The sequence below is a fragment of the Pangasianodon hypophthalmus genome, chromosome 20 (assembly GCF_027358585.1).
Source record: "Pangasianodon hypophthalmus isolate fPanHyp1 chromosome 20, fPanHyp1.pri, whole genome shotgun sequence".
Classification (NCBI taxonomy): domain Eukaryota; kingdom Metazoa; phylum Chordata; class Actinopteri; order Siluriformes; family Pangasiidae; genus Pangasianodon; species Pangasianodon hypophthalmus.
This window is the reverse complement of record NC_069729.1, coordinates 6556886-6580199: the sequence shown is the minus strand read 5'-3', so window position 1 is coordinate 6580199 and position 23314 is coordinate 6556886. Positions and strand designations below refer to the sequence as shown.

The window sequence follows — 23314 nt, the reverse complement described above, 5'->3', positions numbered from 1 at the left end:
AAGCTTAAACCACTTTAGCTCCTAAAATTAACCCAGATAGATAAACAAGAAGCAGGAGACAGGTTAGTGAACCATGTGTACTGCACCAAGGATCTCAGATTCTTCAGAATACCACAGAATAAGCAGTAATTAATAACAAAATACAGCTTCATGGAATAAAATTGAAAGACACTGTCATTTTCTTTTCGAGTAACGGTTCCCAGCACAGCGAGCACTGCTTGCTTTTTCATTCTCCGCATGCTTTTGTTTGTTATAACAAACTACCTTGTACTGGTTTCAGTCCTGTCTCCACCCCTGTCCTGTCACTGGATTGTTACCCAACTGCATCCACCTGTTCTGTGTTAACCCTGTGTCTGTTTATACCTAGTCTTATGGCCAAGTCTTGTTGATTGTAATCGTGCATTTCTGAGAGTTGTTTCTCTGTTTGTGATTTCTGATTTTCCAAATTGTGCCTGCGTTATCATTTGCCTTCCTTTTTTGATGTTGCCAGCATGTGTTTTGACCCGCGCTTTGAACCATGATGAAAATTTTTGGATTTCCATGAATAAAGAACACATTGAGTTTAAGCATTTGCGTCATGCCTATAACCGCATGTTACAGACAAACTTATATTTTACGAGCAAGTAAGTATTAGTCATTACAGAGTTTATGGAGTGCACATAATGCTGAAATTTACAAAAAAAAACTGCAAAAACCTGAACATACTATACATGTAAGGAATAAAATACAACATGGTGTGCTGTTAATTGAAAATAATCAGTGACTGGGTGATATGATGATGCCCAATGCAAAGAAGTAATATTGTGATCAATCTTAGATTATGTGGAGTGTCCACAATTCCTGTGAATGAACTGTTACCATAGGAACAAAAATGTGCATTAATATAAACTTGTGCTTTGAATTAGAGCCAGAGCTGCTGTTATAGAAAATTTACACCTTCTGACCAATCAGTACTGTGGTAGAAAAAATTTAGCTCATTTAAACTAAGGTAAAAATAAGATACAGCTTTTAACCTCGTAATCAACATCTGCTAAAAATGCACAAGTCTGAGCTGCTCACTGATGCTTAGAAAGTAAATACAAAAACAAATTGATAAACCATTTCTGTTTTCCTGAAACAGACTGCTTCACAGGTATGTGGCTCATTTTTGACAATGTGATCATCTCTATGCCAAGCAATTAGTTCTGCCCTTTTCCCAGAAAAGCAAGGAACATCTACACTGAGTGGCTGATTGCCTCAAAGCTTTAGAAACCATTAAAGTCCTGTCAGGAAGAAATCTCACAGCTGTTAGAGCACTGGTTCTGTCACTACAAGGGGAAAATAAAGCAATTTCTACTCCGATCGACAATGAACCAATTGGTCCAATATTATCTTTATTGCACAATTAGTTTCTGAAGAGAAAAAATGCATACTTATACTTTATCAGATACTGAATTCAGTGTAACCCCTGTCGAATGTAGAAGCTGCGAGGCATAGGCAATTATCATCAGCAAGCCAACTTACTTATGCTATGGACTGCGGGGCTAAACAGTGCATTTAATATTCTCTTGCAAGAACAAGGTTTTTTAATTTTGTCCTTGGTATTTGTTCGTGACCATCAGAGCAGATAAACAAAACGAATGTATGTATTATCAACCAGAAATCTTCATTTTTCGCTGTAAAAACATGTAGTCAAGAGGTTCACATCCCTATTCTTCTTGTTATTCTTGTTGTATCAAATTATCAAAAGATCAGTACAGGTTAGAACAAAATGTGCTCTAAACCTTTTGACATTTTGAAAGAATAATGTCTCAAAAAGCATTAACTCTTACACGACCTCTAGTGATTCTGCTAGCACTCCCACACCTGAATCAGTTCCTGCTGCTCCAGATCCCACTTCTTAATGCCGTTGTCACGGGAGCCACTGAACAGCACGTCGCCGTGCACAGCCAGGCACTCGATGCCGTCGTAGTGAGGCGGCTCAAAGTTGTGAGCGGGACCAATGTTCCCCTGCATGCCTTCCGCGACATCAAACACCTGTAAAAAAGGTCACGACAGCACACAGAGCATCGGTCTACATGCTGCTTCTCATTTCTTTTGACTGTCTGTGATGTGAGACGTATGAAAGACTCCATAACAAACAGACACAGAACAGATGAACTGAGTGGCATGGATACCTTCACATAGTGATCCTTAGAGCCGGTGATGACCTGGTCTTTGCCCCCACCAGAGTAGCCCACTGTTAGACACATGACTGAGCCGATGTGGCCCGTCAGCTTCCCCGAGGCCTGCATTCTACACAACATAAACACATACACTCCATCTCAGCCCACTCTATAAAAATTACATGCATTAACTAGTGTTTACAACTTAAGTCGAAATGCATGGCAAATATTTTAATGGCTAATAAGCATGCATGAGTATAGTGGCTAATTAGAGTTGCACAATAAATTGAACTTTTAATGAGATCATGTTTTTTTACTCCTTTAATGAAATAACTGCGATAAGTCGGCTAGTTTGAAATCTCCTTATTAACACTGTTCAGCTTTCTTTTTCATTACATAAGATAATGGCATTTTTAAAAATGATTAAGACCAAAATTTATCATACTGAGCATTTAAAAGATTCACTTCATGTGACTATAAATCTACATTTATAAAATGACAGTGAAGTGCAATATAATAAAAGACTGCTTTGTGTTAATTTACTTAATAAAATGTGATAAAACGGTTCTGTTCCTAATTTGCAAGCCAAAAAAAAGCAAAATAATTAAATTAATATTTTTGACACTATGCTGCAACCCACATACTTAGACAAAATACAGTCTTTTTTATGTGGTTATTATTCTGACGCAGTAGGAATGTGCAAGGATATTTGAATACCCAGCTAACCACTTGATATGTATGTAAATACTGAATCACTATTCAGGTACCCGTTATGCCTTATACCAACATGAAGTCAGTGAGAAAATATGAAACAGATAAGCTACATCTGGCAATATGTTGTTGCAGAAAGCAGTACCATATTGGTGTGCAATATAGAAGTGTGTATCAGGTATGAAAAAAGTCTTGAGAGTGGGTGGTTTTTACTCTCAGGCAAGTTCCAGCCCAAAAATATCTAAGTGGATGCAGAGTTGTAAACTCTGGCAGTTATAACATTCACAAAGTTTGAATTTTTAACCAAGACCAGAACACAAGCTGCTGCAGTAGGGTTACACGCTGAAATACTGAGCTGACATTTAGTAAAACTGACATTCATTAAAACTGACATTCACTAAAGCTTTTGCTGTATGTTTAATATTTAATTATTTCTCTATTACGTCTGTCAAACACATAAACATGTGGATGAAAGTTTAATTGCAGCGGATTGTGCCATAGTAAATACATGTTTCCCTTCTCCTAAAGGTTAACCGAATATTCATTCATTAACTCTTATGCATATGTGAATATTTCAATTAGCCAGAAGGCACATCTTGACTGTGTATCTGTTATAGCAAACCAGCATAATGTCACCTAAGAATGCTAAAAACAGTAATCTACAGTATTTGGAATGCTAACATAGCTAAGAGTACATGAGTTCATGCTAGCTGGTTCTGACATAATTAGCCAGGATGAGCAGGTTGAGCTCAGAGTTGTGTACCTGTTGAGGTCCCAGGTTCGAACCGTGTTCCCTGCTGCAGCATAGAGCACGGAGCCGGATGGGTTTAGGGCGATCTGGTTGATCTGGTATTCGCCCTGGGCTGTGGTGATTGTGCGGGTGGTGGTGCCAGCACAGGCATCTCCTGAAACTACCTGACCTGAGGATCTAGAATCAAGAAGAAGGAAGAAAAGCAGCCAAAGATTTTATAACATTATTATAGATATCATTTGTTTTTTTAAACATATCTTTACTCATTTCATTACACACACACATATATATATATATATATATATATATATATATATATATATATATATATATATATATATATATATATATATATATAAATTTTCTACCCAAATCGAACATGTGGCAATAAAACTACTTAAAAACTACAATCACAAATACATGGTAACATATGGCACATATTCCTCACCACAGATTAGTTAATTACACTGTAACTTCACTCTTCCAAAGCCTCTTCAATGTCACCATTTTTAACCAATTCCAAAAGCACCTCTCAGATGTCGGAAAATTCAGAAGCTTAATTCCTCACTGCATATGTGAGTTTCTCAAGAGCAAAGCTTGATATTAAGTTTTTCAACCAGCGTCCAATGGAAGGGCAACTAACTGTCTTCTTCCAACACAGGGCAATAGCGTGTCTAGCTTGTAGTAGACATAGGTCAACCATTTTCCTTCACTTTTAGAAAAAGAACAGTTGTCTGAGTAAATACTTAATATACAAAGTTTAGGACTTAGTGGTACTGGGGAAGAGGTAGTTTGGGAGATAGCATTTGTATATATGACAGCTGATTTATACTTCTGCGAGCATGTATCTGAGAGAACATCAGGACATCGTGCGTGGACGCATGCATAAAGTGAATTCATACTTGAGCATACCATAAGCATGACCACTGGGGGCAGTGTCACAATTTACAGAAAAAGAAATGGCAAGAAACAGAAAAGAGTCTTGAAAGCCAAAAATAAAGTAGGGTTCCATGTTTCACAGTAGGAAAAAAACAAAAGACAATATGAGCATAACGTTGTTTTGTAAATTGCTGAAGGGAAAAAACTAAACCTTGCGTGATCAATAATAACCAAATCAGTTCTCACTGAGTGCATTTCTGAAGCGTTTTCACTCATCTGTATTCAGCAGTATCAAGCGGCTCATGTATCAAAGCATTTCAGTTTAATTTGCGTATAAATCTACAATTCAATCATGGAATAGCGGATGCTTTAGAATTTTTTTATTGAGTTGCAATGGTTTACATCACATACTGCACGTTGTGTGTTTTGGGAGGATGTTAGAAGTAGAAGTGATCGTATCACCATGTGTGACACAAACACAGGACACAGGAGAAAAACCTGATCTACTCGCTAACACTGTTCATTTATATCTCTGTCTCTTGCGAAAGCTGTACTGCATGCATTCTTGGGTTAAATCAGTAAATGTAGTAAACATATTGTTATTGTTGCTATAGTTGTTAAATGGAAAATAGTACGCAGTCCCAGGAAGCTCACACGGGGTACGAGTTTACATTCAGGTAGAGGACATCAGAAATAAGCCAGCTTTTTGGGTTCTACTTGACAATTCCTCTTTGATTTCGAAGTCTAAACATTAGGCTCACAGCAAGAGAGTTTTGTCCAAAAGCATGTAGTTGCTTCTGTAGCTTAACATGGTTAAGATAACCTGAGACCTGAGGAGATACTCACGTGAAGGTGCGCACACACTTGGCAGAATCACGGATGTCCCACACTTTGATGTAGGACGTGGAGACAGTAAAAACCAGGCCAGAGCTGCTGCAGTATTTGACGGACACGACGTTGTTGGGATGTCCCCTCAGTGTCACTATCTCCTGCCCAGTCACCAGGTTCCACATCTTGCATGTGCGGTCTGAGGGCAAACAGAGAATCGGTTACAAATACAGCATTATATTCTATTCTATTATATTATATTATATCATATTATAGCATCCCTAGCTATTTTCATTTTATAGAAAACTTTATAGACTAGTATGCATAAATCTGTGTGGGTGCATTAACATGAGAACAGTACTAAATGGTCATTCAGAATAATGCACAAAACTATAAATATCTGTGGCTAATTTTGAAAACCCTTTTCTGACCTAACTCTTCACATACACCTCCACATAAAAACCCATAGAATGTTGTGCTTGCGTCCCTAGTTAGAAGCACAACATGTTCTCTCTGTCCAAACTGTTTATGTTTCTAAAACATCAATTATCATCTTTTATGCTCACCTAGGTAGGCACGCTTAACTGAATAGCCTGAATAGCCCTAACAGACCCCCGGCCAATAAACCATACTAATGCAGCCCTCTATGGCTCCATAATCCATATGGTTTATGAGCTAACAAGCAGTATGTGCCATCAGGCCTTATTATGCCGATGGGTTCCACTAATGCTGGAATGCTGGATCCATTTCACACCACAGAGAAAATGGAACAAAATACATTTCACACTAAGGCAGTGACTTCCAGTTTCCAGAACATTTATTGTACAGTGGAATATTGAGTCTTTCATGGAATATTGAATATGTGCAGAGTGGCCTAACAATGGCACTAATTGAATTGATGAAAAATCCTCAAAAACTGGTTTAAAAGCCAGACTGTTCCTTTGGACAGATTGTACACTTGTTCTTTTCCACTCTACGGTTCACAAGCCCTTCTTCCACAGTTGTGCTGTGCTTCAGAGGCTTCGTGCATAATATGAGGCTGCTGAGAAGTTCAATAAGGCATGCAGAGCGTGGCCCGAAAGCACGCAGAGAATACAAAACAAATTGATTATCTGGCTGTGTGCGAGTTTGTTCTTGAGTCAAGTACTGTAGTATAACAAAAGTGTATGTGTGAGTCTGTGTGTGTGCATGTATGTGTGTGTGTGTGTGTGTGTGTGTGTGTGTGTGTCTGTGTACCTTTGGATCCAGTAAAAAGCAGCTCGTCGGTAGCATCAAGGCAGAGCACAGGTTTGGAGTGTCCCTCAGCCATAGCCACACACTGCAGAGGAGCCGTTCTGCCCCCCTTCAGCCCTGCCATAGGACTGATCACACCCCTGCACCGAGATACACACATTCACATTCAAAACTGCACTAACAGGGAGTATGTGCATGCAAGAAGTGTGCTTGCCAAATCATCATCGATTGATTTTGTTTTTGTGTTAAGACATTACAATGTGTAGCAGCTCTCTCCCCCAAAGCCCCACCGTTCCCCGCCTCCTCTTCCATACCTCCATGCTCCATTCTCTTCCATCTCTCCTGAGTTCATTATCAATATTGCACTCCTTAATCTGCTTCATCAAACCCCAGCTGGGCTTTGTGTGACAGACAGAAATCGACCAAAACAATGGAAGAGCTTTCATATCCGAGGCAGGTGCTAATTAAGGCCTGCTGAGCTGTTTCTCTAAGCAGCGTGAAGGTGATCAGTCGAACTGAAGAAAGCTAGTGTAGAAACTGTAGCTGAACTGATATTTGAGACTTAATTCACAAAATTAAACTAGCGGAGGTTTCTTTGCTATTGGCAAAGGATGAGGTGTCAGGAGGTCTGGGCCAGTGGCCAGAGTTCGCCTGTAGATATGCAGAATTAGTCGTGACTGAAATGAGAGTTGAAAGATGCCACGGATCATGACTGACTGTGATGATGAGAATCTTGGCAATAAAAGAGCACTACCGCAAGCAAACGGCAACTGAGCATCTACGAAATGGAAGAATGCTAGTTTTAAATATTATAAATGATTGCTTATTTCTGCATTTGTGACTGGAATTTAAAAAAAGAGAAAGTGTGTACCAGTTGCGTAGGCAGGAATTAATTTCTGGGGGTGGGGATGAGGAAATATATTAATATATCATTACGTGATCTGATTGAGTGGATTTCAGACAGTAGTACAAGTGATGATATGATGGCATAATCTTCTGGCAGCCATATTAATAACATTGCCATAAAACAACTTTATGACAGTTCCACTGAAAATTATTAAAACAAGGTACTAGGAATAGGGAAGAAACATTTTTTCTTTCATATAAAACCAGATCTGTGGTACTTTTCTTTTGGAGTGTAGGTAGCTGGCTAGTAGCTTTCAAACAGAAATGGGGAAAATGCATGATTCTGATTGGCTAATTCTCTCACTGTAACAGCTGTGACTACACAAAATAAGGGACGTGTTCAACTGATGTCTAGGGGAATAAATATGAAATCATAAAGATGTTTTTCACTGACCTTTTATGAGTATCAGTACAGAGCAATTACTGTGCTATGCTTTTCTGCTCAAATGCTTTTGTGCTCCTTAAATAACAGCTAGGAAAATACGACCATGTGAAGACAAATATGATATTTTTACAGGCTTGTTTATTTATTTATACCACCATCAAATATTTGCTGAAGACAGTCACTGCCCTTTCTTTTTCACAGACTGAACTTTGGAGCAAGATGCCCTCCAATTAGGCATCACAGCACCTCTCTGGCAGCTCCAAACACTTCAGATCTGCCTCCAACACTCACGTCCAACTGGCTTCACACTGGCTTGGCTCGAGTAGCAGGTCCGAAATGATTAGAAGTGAGGCAGCCAGGCAAGAGGCAGTGAGGGTTACTCGCCTCCATCTAGAGGAATGTGACCCATGATGTCGGTGCTTCATGCTCTGTCGCAGTAATGACAGAATTAGCATGACATCTGCCACGCTTGCTTGCATCAAAATATGGGCAGAACAAGAAGCACGACGCTAACGGCAGCGGCTCTTCGAATAGCACAGAGTTTCTGATTTAGCTACAACCTAAAACTTCACATCTGTCTTAAAATGATCGGGGGGAGCGCTATAAAAGGACGTGATGCGCCGTGACAGCTGGCAGTCTGTGTTTCTGTGTGGAGTTCTGATGAACTTAAGCCAGAGGCAAAATGAAATTCTCCATCACGGAGCAATTGTTCAACACATTCAGTGTTTTGAATCACAACAGAGAGGTCACTGTCTCCGTAAATGGCCAGTGAGAAATCATTTATTGAGTCCTAGAGGGACAACACTAATAAAAGAGAGGGTTGTTTTCACATTTCTGTTCATCTGCTGTGTGTTTTGTTCTTCTATTCAAACATCTGAGGTTTCTTGTAGCAGAAGGAAGAATAATTTCCCACTGCAAGCTATAAGAACGGTAAAAAAGAAGCAAAACCAAAAAGAAACCACCAATTGTCAACAAACTTACTAATAGTTTAGTTTTGTTGTCAAACCTTTCCTGGTCTAAAAGCTTCGCATCTCGCCTCCTAGAGTTTTCTGAGCCAATTAGCCCACATACTTCTATGGAGCTCATGAGCAACCTGGCAGAACTTAACAGTCCTTCTCTCCACTCTGCAAAATAACGAGGATCTCCTCTCGAGGCTGGCAGCATTCCAGGCATGTCTGGCCTCGGGCCATTCTCTGTCTCTGGGAAGCCGTCTGAGTGAGACGAAAACAGAGTGAGAGATTCAGCACGGAAAAAAATTGGTCTCCAGTGAGTGAACGTAAAGGCTTAGCGGCTCTGCGTTCCTAATAATGGCCGAGCCACCATTCAGGGTTAGTTGGACTGAGGTGACAGAAGGAGAGCTGATTAAAGAGGAATCCAGGACATCGTGGCTGAGGGAGGAGGCTGGGGAACTTTTGTGGCAATTAGGGTGGTAAAGAATTGCCTGATGAGGATCATACACTGACTGGACACTCATTATTGCAGTTATCCAATCAGCCAATCATGTGGCAGCAGTGCATAAACACAGTGCATGAAATTATGCAGACACAGGTCAAGAACTTCAGTTAATGTTTACATCCAGGTGATAATTATCAACTGTCCAGTTTCTGTGTTCACTGTAGCCTCAGATTCCTGTTCTTAGCTGTCAGGACTGGAACCTGATGCCTACCTGAATGTTCGCCATGTTGGGAGATGCTTTTATGCTCACCACGGTTGTAAAGTGTGGTTACTGGTGTAACCTTCCTGAACCAGCGTGATCCATTCTTGCCATTCTTCTCTGTCTCATTCTCTCTCATCAACACAGAACTGCCGCCCACAGAACTGCCGCTCACTCTTTTTTTTTTTTGGTTTTCGCATTCTGTGTAAACTCTAGAGACTGTGGTGTGTGAAAATCCCAGGAGACTTTCTAAAATACTCAAACCAAACAAAACACCACATTTTTTCTCATTCTGATGTTTGATGTAAAGTTTAACTGAAGCTCTTAATCTGTATTTGCATGATTTTCTGCTCCCAAATGTTTGATTGATTGTAAGTGTAATTGTATGAATGAAGGAGGGTACAGGTGTTTCTATTAAAGTGGATGGTGAGGGTATATTTTAAAAGCAATTTCCTGCAAGGTCATTATGATGATAATTTTCAAAGGCTAAATAAATTTGACAGTATGACCTCAGGAATATCCACTACAGTATGTAGTGGTATGCATAGTGATAAAACGGCCTACTTGATATTACATGATATGATTCCTGCTGGAGAGATAATACTGAAATAAGCATCTGTGAAAACACATGGTCTGAGTTTTGTGTTGACTCGACAGCACAGCCATGTAGGATGGTAATGGCTGATCAGCTCATTTGACCCTGCAGGTGAGTAATGATAGTGAAGCGGAGTGTAATATAGTCATGCGGTGTCCTGACCGTTCGCCAAATCACACTCGCACGATCACTCCCACAAACCCCAGGTGTAGTGCCATGCTGAGGAAACGTGTCATGTTCAATGCTAAAATCCTCTCGAACAGGCACACGCACACTGCACAGCGTCAAAAAACTCCACATGCAAGCACTTTCATCCTAAAATCTAATCCAGTAAAATAATATAGCAAACCCACAGCACATCAAAAAAGCCACAAAAATCATTTTCTAAATCAAATCTTCATGCAGCACTTAAATCAATGCAGAGTGAGCTCGTGGTTATGAAACCCTCCGGTTTAGGAATGAAAAACAGAAAACAGGTGAAAGAATGGGTTCTCCATTCTGTCTCAGCCATCAGCAGGGAAGACAAGAGGGTGAAGATGTGATGAAGCAACATGTTTAGTGGATAACCAGAGGGAGCAGGGAATCATGGTGTGAATGAACCTTATCGGACTGCTGCCATAATGAGATTTGCTGCTGTTTGTAAGATAAAAAAGAGGATCGGGAATCAAACAAAAACACACGCAGATCTTTCTGACATGTCAGTTTGAGAATAAACAGTTAGATCACGGTTGTTGTAGAGGAGGGGAAAACTGTAAAAGGGGGTTATTCCATGCTCCCCACGTTCCATCGCAGTGCCATTAGTTTCTAATGGGATAACGAGAGCTTCTCGACAGAAGCAAGAAAAATGCAATCACAGTGTCACGATAATAAGGCTATGAAGGTGCTGAGAGATTGCACTGCAGGCTCTATTAGATAAGGTAAAGTAAATTACGTGGCACACTAGAGCAGACCGCAGGCCTTGAATGAGCCAATTTATAGGAGTCTCGCCTACAGAGACTAAAAGAAACAACAAATTTGTGCAGCGAAAATCATCAGACTTTATTATTTAGCGTTAACAGCCTTAAATATGCTGTCAACTCACGTTAATGGACAAACAGGCTGTGGATCTGAATAGGCACATTGTTATGCAGGCATGAAAAAAGAACCTTGCTAGTCTAATAATTATTGTTCTTATGTATTACTAATGAATTTTAGATCAATAGGTAAAAATCAATTCAAAGTAATTGCCAATTGTATGTTATTTACTTTAATGAGGTAAATTGGAGTCTGACAGGTTCATGGACAAATTAACACGTCTAAACATTAGTGTTATGGTGGTGAGATAACAGTACTGCTTGGGAAATTTAATCACTTCATAAACATGTCTTATTGCACTCTCACACTCTCCAGTAAAAATGATTTTTTTCCCGAAATCAGACCATAAGGTTCATTCAGTACAAACACAGAACAGAAATGGAAAAAAGGGGAGGGGGCCAGCAAAGTGAGGATTCAGCATGCTCAAACAGTGGCCACACCCTCTACACAAATGGTCTGACACAGACCAATCAGGCAACAGGAAAAAAAAAAAAAAAAAAGAAGACGGTCAGACAGAGAAATCTACCTGAGGACCTCCGAGAGAGAGGAGTCGCTGTCATCAGACCTAAAAGGCAGAACAGCAGCAGGGTTAGGGGAGGGTGGGAGGAGTCAGTTACGGAGAGGGGGGGGAGGGTTTTTTTTTTTAAGGAAAGAAGGAAAGCCTTTCAGAAAACAGGTAGCAGATAGGAGGAGGGGAAGGAGAAGAGAGGGAGGAGTTAACAGGAAAGAGTATGTAGAGTCGGTCAGGAAGGGTTAAAATGATATCCGAGTGGACATCATAGGAAGTGGAAGTGGAGCCCACTCTTGGCTGCAATCTTTAAAACATTTGCTCCGGCACTCCAAACTCCCACTGCAAACATTTAAGAGCCTCAAGGTGTTTGCTTTTTTTAATAAAACTCAGCATTGTTTTATTTCATAGTTCAATTCCAAGGTGTGTTTTTGAAGCGCTTCAGGTAGGAGAACACTTTATGCATGTGGCACAAAGCACAAAAGCACAATGGGTGTTAAAAGAATTTCAAATGAATTTTACCCTGAGGTCTCACTACGAGATCTAGAGTCGGTGGAAGTCATGCAAGACAAAAATGACCGTGAGAAACAGGAGCAAATGTTTTACTGGAACAAAATTAAAAAATTGGGAATAAATGCCCCAACAGAAGTGGTGCTCTTGTTTTCGCCCAAAAATGTTTTTCAGTCTTATCGACTTGACAGGGTGCATTACTGATAACCTATTAGCTCTGCAATGGATTAAGACATTTCCTGGTCTGACCATAAGAAAAACATCAAACCTCCACCATGTTCTGCTCTGAGAATTCATTCTGGTGCCACAGCTATAACAGCCAACATTACATATTGATGCAAACCAATTAAGTTACTCTAATATACTATTGAGGGTGCACACACTGGGCCTCATTTATCAGTGTTTTAGTAACACGTAAATGTTTTCATAACTAAAAATTCTTGTCACATTTACAAAACTTTGTGTAATGCTGATTTTCCTCATATTCCCGTGTGTATGTTGATAAATGATAATCAGCCATAAATGACAAGCAGCTGATTTACGTGCAGTGATAACCACAACACTCCACAGGGCACCTTACTCTTTTCATAGGGCACCACTTCTTTTGTCCTAACAAAATAACTAGTTTTATTTGTCTACATTTATGGATTTGTTCTCAATATGAAATAGATTCACAAAATTATATAACCTGTGCATAAAATTGTAGTAGCTCATTAGTAATAATATAATTTGAAGCAAGTAAATTGAGGTTTACGTTTACATTGGTATCTCCTTTTTTCTCAAATTTACACAAACTCGGGAGATCCTGTAGGATACAAACGCTTTTTTTTTTTTTTTCCAAACTAGTTTTCATGAATACCACATTTCTTGTGTAAACGCTTCCGCAAATGTTTTACGACCAAATTCTTTTACATAAAGCTTGATAAATAAGGCCCAATGAGAATCATTCAATCGTACCATCACTCAATTACTTGGGTCAAGATGAAACAGCAGCAGTGGTAGACCATCGCTGCGGAACAGTTTGAACCAGTTTCACAATGGTCAAACCAGGATAGACAAATAGCAAAATCTTACCATGTTCACACTTTCTGTTTTACACCTCTTACTTATCTCTGGTCATACGTCCTGAATTCTAAGACAACAGAAATGAGTGCTGTCACATGATTTAAGATTTTCTCATTCTGTAGAAGATCTGGTAAGGGTCACTGCATGGTGGCCCATATGATAAGGGTCTGCCCCACTGAACTCGTTCAAATGGCGAATCTACGTGAAGGGAAGTTCAAGCATACAGGATGACATCTCAAACTCTTAGGAAAACAATCCAGGAAACCGGCAGCCACCTCTTGAGCAAAAGCTGAGTGAACCAGAGGTTAATGAAGTGTCTATCTTCCATTTTAGGACACCACCACTAATCAGCATTAGTCAGTGAACATTAATCAACATGGCATGCATGCATACACACAAAGGAAGAGATGAATAACTATGTGAAGTGGTGATACAGGGCTGGTCCAGGACTTTCTCCTGTTCCTTTTGTCTTTCACTGATTATAATGGTGACTCATAACTACGCATGTGAAGTTGTCAAGAATCCGATGTCTGATTCCACGTAAAGCCAAAATGTGTCTGACACTCGCATTATGGTATCACTTCCTATTCAGCTGAATGACAGTATAATAAAAACAAAGCAACAGAACACATCACAGCACAAAGACATACGATATGTTACAGTAAGTAAGGAATAAAACACTTTTGAGGCATGCTGTTATAGGAAAATAATCAATAACGGGGTAGTGTGATGCGGTCCAACATGAATCTGAGTTACTGTAACCATCCTGAAGTTGATTATATTCCAATAACCGCACGTCATGAAGTGTTTTATTACTCTTACACCACAGCAATTAACATTTAATGTTGGGGAATGTTCTCATTATCACTTACAATATAACAGCTATAAACGATCGTTCCCTTGCCAGCCTCTGTTTTTTCTCTTTCTTAAAATTAATAAGACAAAAAATGATTTGAATGAATAAATAAAACAAATAAAAAGATTTGAATTACAGCACTACCATCAGAGCTGCTGTTTTAGAAAATTAATCAACACCTTCTGACCAATTAGATTCAAAAACCCAACAGCACTGTGGTATAAATCATTATAACTAAAGGCTAAGAATAATTGCAACTGAACAAGAAACAGTCAAGTTAATTGATCTACTCTTTATTAGCTTTTATGATTGAAGGCAATCATGTACAATCCAAAAAGAAATTCTAAACTCAGTGGGCAAACAGAAATGATGCTGATTCTATAGGGATCAAAAAGTTACTGAGGCAATTGATACACTAATAAAAACCACTGAGAACACCGTAACCACCAACATCAATAACGTACGAGTGACAATAACCTTTCAGAAACATCAAGAATAAGCCACCACCTGCTGTGAAATATAACAATCCATGGATTTGCTACTCCTTTTTCAATATGCATTAGGCTGAAAATAGAATGAGAGAACTGCATAACAGACCCCTTTAGTCCTGTACGGTGATCTCCGGCACTGCTGATTCGATTATGAAAGGAAAAGGCTACGATGAGCCGTCTTCAGAAGGGGGTATAATTGGTTATCCTGGGCTAATTTACCCACTCGCCATGGTATAATGAGCATCCACAGGAGCCGTGGAGCATTAATAATGGGGGACTCTCAAGCAGTGTGGATGAGCTCGACGAATGGATAAACTTTGAGGTATTTTCTCTACTAAGAATGTACATCACCTAATTGGCAGCTGTGAAGGATGGCTCCTCAACTCATTTCTCACATTCTCAGTACCTTTCCTCAGTCATACCTTAACTCAAAACAAACCATGCGAGGATAGGAAAATTTAGAGTAAAAATCAAAACTAATACAGGAACATGCTTTTATGTAGTGTGTCTGTTTACTCACTTGTCCAGTGCAGAACCCTGACTCTGGTTGCTTGTAAGACGGGAGAAAACGTTGCGGTCGTTACGGGTTCGGAGAGGGGGGGACGACGGAGGTGTGTAGATGGTCTCAGGAGGTCTGAGGAGAGCAAACACCAAGAGACAAACACCAGGTTAGAAAAGTGCGAGTCACCGTACTAAAAGGACAACAGTACAACACAGATGGGTAGAATCAAAAAACAAAAAGTGAAACTGAGAATGCCATAATAATAATCATCCATATGGGAACTACTTGAGTTATGAAAAGTATCTAGTGAAAAGACAGCTCAAGTAATTATTTGTTACTCAGGACGTGGGCTGTAGTCATCAAACCTCTCAGAGTAGGAAATGAGATATAACTGCTCAAAAATTCTGAACAATGATCTAGTGAGTTAGGAGTGGAGTTGACAAAATGACTGCAGTCAGACACAAGAGAGAAATGTTTCAGACTTGGGAAATGATAACGTGCTGGTTAAGTGACAGTTTATACAGGAATGACATAGTTTTTCTTACAGACCCCGTAGGGGAATTTGTATGCTCTCAGTAGTGACACATTGTGTTTCTGAGGTCCAGGAAAGATGCAACACTGCAGCAGTGATAAAATGACAATCAAATGACAATGGGTACATACTGTATCAGTCAAACTCTCACATCCCTCACATCCCTCACACTCTCGCATCTCACACTCAACCTCTCACATCATTCATACACTTACTTCCCTACTACTGGGCAGAAAATAATCAATAGAATAGAGTCATGCACCATTACTGTTCGAGGCGGCTTGCCAGGGCTCATTGGACTAATTATAAATAATAAAACCACAAGATAATGAACAAGTACGTACATGTGAATTGGAAGATATTACCAGAGGCCGTATTAAGGATAACAACAATTAACAAGAGAAAACTTCTCCTTTTATATGTAGCTTTTCTTGTAAATGCATTCATTAAACAAGAGTGACAGAAAGATGATGTAAAATCATGCACAATATAAACTTGAAAAAATAAAACCTGAGAAGTCTAAATAGTTTTATAAAGTTACTTCCAGGTTCTAGTCTGAGTAAGTCACACTTTTAGCATGATTACTTGAGCAATTCACAATTGAGTAATTCTGAGACCTGATGAATACAGGTGCAAATTTACATTTATGTAAATAGACAAAAATATTTAACATCAAGTATTAATATGTGAATTACAACATACAGAAGAAACAACATTTGTGTGTAAAATAGCACAATGTCTAGCATTCTCTGCTTGCTGGCTAAGTTAGCATAATACCCTAGAGCTCTCAGATTCCTCTAAAAAACCCTTCCAAATTTTATTACCAAATTATAATTTTAATAAGCCTAAAATTTAAATGAACCTCAAAATTATACAGTCACACTCTAACTTTAGCAGTTGTGCGTTCACTCAAACACACAAGCGAACATTAGCAGTAGTGTCACATTATTTGTTCGTATTGTATAAACCATGGAAGGCAAAAACTTGGCTGTAATGTCATCGCATTATAATAAACTTTAATTTTTAATATTAATTTTTATTTAAATCACAGTAATCTACAATCTCCAATGTGTCCTCCAGGACTTTTCTTTTCTTTTAATTTGAGCCCCTCATGCGCACAGTAGGTCAAAACCCAAATGGCTTCTTATTTACTGCATATGCTTTCTACATAGGATGTCACATAATGACTGTCTAGATCCTAAACAGTGCACTGTACACCCCATAACGCAGCATTTGGGATTCAGTTCCAACAAAAAACTGCAGTGATCAGAACAGAGCTTATTGTAACAAAACAGAAGTACGTTGAACATGTAGGAGGAAAAAGTACCACAACATTAAAACAATTCTTACAAGTACAATTTATCAAATAAATCACTTGGATATGTAAGAGAATACATGTAGTGTATTACTAGCTGAGTGAGGTGCGTTAGTTACCTGTATGACTGGCTTCTATCGTATGATGGCCGCCTGGTGAATGGAGATGCGTCTGAGCCTCTGGACTGCCTGGGACTGAACAACAGACATCCAGGGTCACAACCTAATCCTAACAGCCTCAAAGCAAATTGTATAGTCTTTATAGTTCCATTTAAATAGGCATGTGCTAAACTCTGAAGTGCTGAGAAACACAATACACTACATGAAAGTCTCACTTACAATGTGTGTCCTCGGACCGGCAGGTTGATAGTTCTGGACACGCTTTCTCTGGAGTAGGTCTCGCGTAGAACAAAGCCCAAGCCATTCTCCTGAATCTCAGACAGAGAGGCCAGAGACTTGGTGATGTTCTTGGTGGTGGAGTCCAGGACGGGGCCTAAGTATTCCGCTGATACCGCCTTCATCTGAACTGAGATGCGAGGCTCAGACTGCAGAGGTGGGCAAATCAAAATTACATTCTTAATGGATGTTCTAATGAAGAATTAAACAGTAAGGACTTGAGACAGCTGATCCTAGAGAACGTTTATATTTATTCACTTATACTGCACTGCCACCTAATGGACATCTCACATGGTTTAAAAAAAGTACTGAAGATTTGTTGAGGTGAAGTGTGTACCTTGATCTTGAAGTCATCCTGACTGGCTGATGATTTCATTTGAGAGTAACTTGGATAAAAAGAAATATATAGATATGTACAAATGATCACACATAAATCAGAGACATGAAATTCATAAGTCATAGCTAGAAGCTTACCTTGTTTCTGAGGCCTGGCTAAACTCAGAAACCTCCTCATCTGTGCTGGCATAGCCATTTTCTATGGAAAACAAACAGCATTTAAAAACAATCCATGCAAACAGTGAATAAATTAATCAAAATGAGAAGAAACGAAGAGAAATATGGACTTTCTGGTCTAATGCTACATATGCAAATACACAAACGTTTTGGTGATGTATCCTCCCCCTCATTTATCCAGTGTAACTCTGTGAGTGATGGCAATGCACGTGTTCACGAGTCTATGCACAATACTCTGAGCAATTTCTCTGAGCAACATGCCAAAGTAAATGTCTGATACTAAATCAAATAATATAAATCAGTTGTAGAACCACTGGGTTTCTACTCAGATCTGACTAACAAATACAAATCAAACTCACTTTACCTACGTACAAAATATACAGTTTGAATGTACACACCCTGTTGGACATTGTGAATGAGAGCCTGTAACTCTGGGATACACTCTGCCTTCTCCCGCAAAGCGTCAAGGATCATGTGATTATGGGAAGAGCCAATCATGTCTGTCTGTCGCAGCTGTCCCTCTAATAGCCTGATCTGGGCTTCTTTCTGAGCCACCTGTAAATTCTGTACAGCCACACACACACACACACACACACACACACACACACACACACACGTTCAGCAAGAGAAAAAAGTTCATAATGCATGGTCAGATCTGTGAAGAAAATCACATTCAACTACAGACCATAGTACAAAGGGAAAACTGTGTAATCACTGCGCCTCATTGCCACTGGGTTCATTAAAGCACTGTAACTTTCTTCTGGTAAAACAATAGAAGGAGCAAAAGAAAAAGAGAGGTTCAGTTTGCTCACTTTATCTATGGAGGCCTTCAGGAAATGGTCCAGAAGGTGACGGGCTTCTGTCAGGGAGCAGGAACTGATGACCACCGACATGTCCACTGAGTCCAACTCATCCTGCAGGAAACACACAGGATTTTTAGCGTTAGACATTTCAGGTAACTACAGTAAGACTACTATGTTTACAAATGTATAATATACTTTTCTGGTATAGTCGTATATAAATCACCATACCTACTTGGTGAATTATAGTACTATAGTACAGATTTTATACCCACACAATATTCCTAAGGTTCATGTATGTTGTATTTAATCATTTTTTTCTTTCAGAATGATAATGAGGAAAACATGCCATGCACTGAAACAGGAAGTTTTTTTTATAAAATGATAAAACCTGTTTTGAACATCATATTTGCATATTTGTTTCATTCCTAAACAAAAAAAGAATGAATGCAATGTAGAAAGACTGCCTAATTAAATGTGTATGTTGTATACAGGTGAAACTGTACAGAGCATGAAGGAGAAGCTTTATGCTCTATAAAGTTCACTTGGTGTTAAACCATATATCACATTGGCTGTGAGCAGATACTAACCTTGGTCTCTTCAATCTGTACAATTGTGGCCTGGCAGTCAGACAGGCTGTCATTGATGTAGTCGATGTTGGCATTGAGCACCTCGATTTCTTCATTCATCTCCTGAACAACTCGTTCGTCCTCCTCCTCTCTAGGCCCCTCGCTCAGGAGCTTCTCTCGCTTACGCAACAGCGCCTCCTGCTGCATGGACAACTCCTCCCGTTTCTGATGAAGTTAAAGGAATCGGTGATTGCAATACACAATGTATTCAACTATTCAGGTTACACATGCCAGTGATACCTTTATGAGGCGGTCCATGTCGGCCTCCACATTGGAAATGGTCATCCTCTGCATCACTATGTCCATGACCCTCCTCTCCAGAGCCTGCCATTTTTGCCGCGCCGTCTTTGAGAAGCTGCTGCTCACACCCTTCCTCTGCAACTTCTTCCTACCACTGCAAGGTTCAGACCAAAAAGGTTTATATAAGATAAATAAAGTTATTGTTATAAATATTACATTATCAAATATCTTGAGCTTAATACTTTAAACAGGACTGTCGTTACACATTTTGCTTTGCTCCCAATTGTTTGGCATCTTTTAGAAAAGGCAGCACTAACAGTAGTTTTGTTTTGAATTTACAAAAGAAAGCAGACACTGACTTGGCCAGCCGGGACAATCCTCCCCCAGATCCCTCGCTCTCTCCCAGGTAGCCATTCAGCTTGTTGTTCCACTGGCGGACGATGCTGGAGACAGAACGGCTAGACTCGGGTTCTGATGACGTGGTGGTGGAGGTGGTGGTGCTGGCTGAGAGCTCGGCTCCGGAGTCCACGCTGGGTGGACGACGAGAGACGCGGCCCGCCACACGCTCTGACATGGGTTTAGCCAGTCGGCGCAGAGCAGTAACTTCCTGAGTCTTCCTCCTGAGGACGATCTCCTGCTGCCGTTTCTGCGACTCAAGAGCACGGATCTGATACTGCAGGCAGAGTGAGAAATGTCAGAATGCATGACAAAATACACAAAATGACCTCTTAACAAACAGATTTTGAATAACTTCATATCAATTTCTTAAATATGATGTAACAAAAATAACAAATAGTGAATTGTGATACAGTAAATATTAAAATTTGTAACTTTTAAAATATAAAAGCAATTGAGATTGGCATAAATCTCACACATGAATGCTTTCCACAGTGACATAGAACATGTAAGGCTGATGATGTGATGATGTAATGCAATGTAACCTCTTGCCGTCGCTGTTCCTTTTTGAGCTGAGCAATCTCTCTGTTCCTTTTGGCCTCAATCATCCTCCTCCTCTGCTGCTCCTCCTTCATCTGTTTCATCAATGCTACCTACAGAAGAACGAACAAACAGCACACTGAGAATTAATACAGAACACCCCAACAAAACAGCAAATTCCCCAGGGCTACACAATCGTCTTTTAATTATTTTAATGATCATGATTTTTAGCTTTCACATACAGTAAAGATACAATAATCGACGGCAATAATGTTCAGCTTAACTAAAAAGTGAACTAATTTGCAAATGTTAGATACAAATAATGTCAACTTGAATTTAATGCATTTAATGTTTCTAAAAATGGGTCCTGTGAGTGGAAAATTCAGGAATGAAAAACTCTCTTGACTCCAATATATAGGCAGAATATTATTGCACACATTTAAATAATATAATGAGCCTTATACTTGAATAGTTGCTTTATGTTCATAAAATAAATCTGCACTGAGTGGGTCTATTTAAATTTAAAAGAACATAGGTTTTACATGTGATACTGGTAATGTAAAAGAAAATAATGTCTGTGTATTTAAAAGGATAAAATTCTAACCGCAATTAAAAAAAAAACCTTTTTGTCTTAATCGTCTGTACTGTTGTGAAAAATAATTATGATTTCAAAATTAAATGAAATAATCATGATTATCTTTTGCGCTATTATAGCGAATATGTAGAAATTCCGAGCTGCTGCTTAATTACATTAGATCAGAATTGTGCTTTGCCATATACTACTCTCTATAACATGAATTTACAAATCTACATTAAGGTCAGTCTGCTGCAAGATCCATTTATGGAAGCAATGTTTCATGCATGAACTTATGCACCAAATTGCTAATGGCTAGCCTTTGCCTCTAGGTGGCAGCATTTCTCTATCTTCTGCTTGTCCTCGTTTCTGCGTCTACTGTACCTTGGCTTTCTTCATCTCAGCCACTTCAGCCTGCAGCTTCTTAAGTTCTCTCTCGTATCGGCCCTGGTTCTTCAGCAGGCGCGCGTGCTCCTTCTGTGCCGCCTGCAGCTTCATCAGATCCCTGTTCATCTCCTTCAGACGCTTCTCGTACTCCGCCTTGATCCTGCTGGCCTTTTCCTCTGTGTAGTTCTCCATGGACACTATTATAATCAAATACAGAGTGTGTGATTAGTAATGGTTATGGTTATTAGTATGTGTTACCACATGGTTACTCTAATCATCATAAAATCATGATATGGCAGTGACTCACTGAGGTTCTGCAGCACGCGGTCTCTCTCCAGCTGCGTGTCACGGATCTTGTTCTGCAGCAGGATGAGCTTCTCCTCATACTGGAGTTTTAGTGTCAGCAGCCGCCGCTGACTGTTTTCCAGTTCATCTATTAGCTTCTGCTTGATCTCGATCTCACACGTCAGGTCAGCCAGGTCGGCTTGGAAGTTTGCTGAAATAAGAGAGTAACAGAATGTATATCTAAATCTATTTACATTTGCGCAAAAAAAAAAAAAGTATCTGATCTACAAAGTAATCCTGCAAACCTTTTTCATCGGAGTCAGAGTCTGAGTCCACCAGGCTTTCGTCACTGTCAAATTCTTCCTCCTCCCTGATCTCCTCTTCTTCATCCTCCTCAGCTTCATCACAGCCACTCTCCTCTTCAGGCAGAGGGTACATACCCTCCTGAATAGAGACACAGAATTAATTCATGATGAAGTTACATACTTCTTCTTCCAAATTATAACTCTTAAGAAGCTTGAGAAAAGGGTTCTGACCACTTCAGGCTCATTATCCGAGTCGCCGTCTCCGTTCTCTCTTCTCTCACAGCTCTGCCCGTTCTCCTGAGCCTGGAGCTTTGCTCTCTTCTTCAAGCCCTTCTCCCTTTCTGGACTGAAAAAGCACAATATATAAAAAATAATATGCATTACTACAGCTTATATCCCAGTGCTATTGAATTCTTAAATCTGATCAGAAGGTGTTGATTAAATTTACTATAACAGCAGCTCTGAAGTAGTGCCAACAGTGATTCAAATCATGTTTATATTAATGTGCTTGTTCTAATACGTTATCATTTTTTATAGTGACAACTTACACAGGGACGTGTCCACATAATCTAATGCTCATAATAGGCAAATTTGTTGTTTAACAAAGTCTTCGGTAAGGATACATTTTATTTAACATTTATGGAAGGAGTGTCAGCATTTACTGAAGGAGTGACAGCATTTTGTAACTGTCAGTATGTTTTCCGCCATGGGACAGTCTTCAGGGTTTTCCAGTTTCTCGGTAACATGACATGCTTTGTACTTTTGTTCTTATTAATCTCAAGAGAGAAAAAAAATGGAAGCTGGTGAGAGAATGACTGTTTACAGCTGTTATACGTGATAACAGAAACTAACTTCTCTCTCAGAGATTTCACAATGTTAAATGTACGTATAAATAGATAAAAAGTATGACATGTTCATTAATAGATTGGTGTGGTATAAGAGGAAGAAACATTTCAGGATGTTCTGTTATTAGAAATAAATTAACGTTGGAGTAGTCATTATTTATTTTCCTATAACAACATGTTCCAGAGTGAATCTGCTCTCCGGATATGCCTGATCCATCCTGATGCCCTACTTCTGGTTGGAGTTCTCACCAATTGGAAATCACTCACTGCTGCTGAGGATGGCCCGACATGGACAGCCTGAAGATCGCTGAGATTACTGAGGATGGTGCCACTTAAAATCCATAAAGATGGCTTTGAACCACAATTCATATGAACAGTTATGCTATGATGGCTTAGGATGACAATTGCTACGATAGCTTTAGGACTGCAATTGCCATGAACAGTTTTGCACTTAAGTCTCCATCAG

General features: G+C 39.5%; 1 protein-coding gene across 4 annotated transcripts in view; it reads right to left on the bottom strand.

Annotated features, from left to right (window-relative positions):
• Positions 1 to 23314, bottom strand: part of kif21b (kinesin family member 21B) — a 64148-nt gene that overhangs the window by 7658 nt on the left and 33176 nt on the right. For 2 of the 4 annotated variants that reach the window (XM_026935314.3, XM_053227008.1), the window contains exons 12-32: positions 22235 to 22349; positions 22004 to 22142; positions 21721 to 21909; positions 21411 to 21610; positions 20458 to 20565; positions 19876 to 20189; positions 19517 to 19670; positions 19238 to 19441; positions 18660 to 18761; positions 18246 to 18411; positions 17809 to 17869; positions 17672 to 17720; positions 17278 to 17483; positions 17059 to 17133; positions 15111 to 15224; positions 11687 to 11725; positions 6550 to 6686; positions 5332 to 5512; positions 3619 to 3783; positions 2157 to 2274; positions 1846 to 2016 (exon numbers count right to left, since the gene is read on the bottom strand). In XM_026935314.3, coding sequence (XP_026791115.3) covers positions 1846 to 2016; positions 2157 to 2274; positions 3619 to 3783; positions 5332 to 5512; positions 6550 to 6686; positions 11687 to 11725; positions 15111 to 15224; positions 17059 to 17133; positions 17278 to 17483; positions 17672 to 17720; positions 17809 to 17869; positions 18246 to 18411; positions 18660 to 18761; positions 19238 to 19441; positions 19517 to 19670; positions 19876 to 20189; positions 20458 to 20565; positions 21411 to 21610; positions 21721 to 21909; positions 22004 to 22142; positions 22235 to 22349 — 3007 coding nt within the window. The remainder of the gene's footprint in view (positions 1 to 1845; positions 2017 to 2156; positions 2275 to 3618; positions 3784 to 5331; positions 5513 to 6549; positions 6687 to 11686; positions 11726 to 15110; positions 15225 to 17058; positions 17134 to 17277; positions 17484 to 17671; positions 17721 to 17808; positions 17870 to 18245; positions 18412 to 18659; positions 18762 to 19237; positions 19442 to 19516; positions 19671 to 19875; positions 20190 to 20457; positions 20566 to 21410; positions 21611 to 21720; positions 21910 to 22003; positions 22143 to 22234; positions 22350 to 23314) is intronic. The other 2 variants (XM_053227007.1, XM_053227009.1) reach the window with 1 other exon arrangement.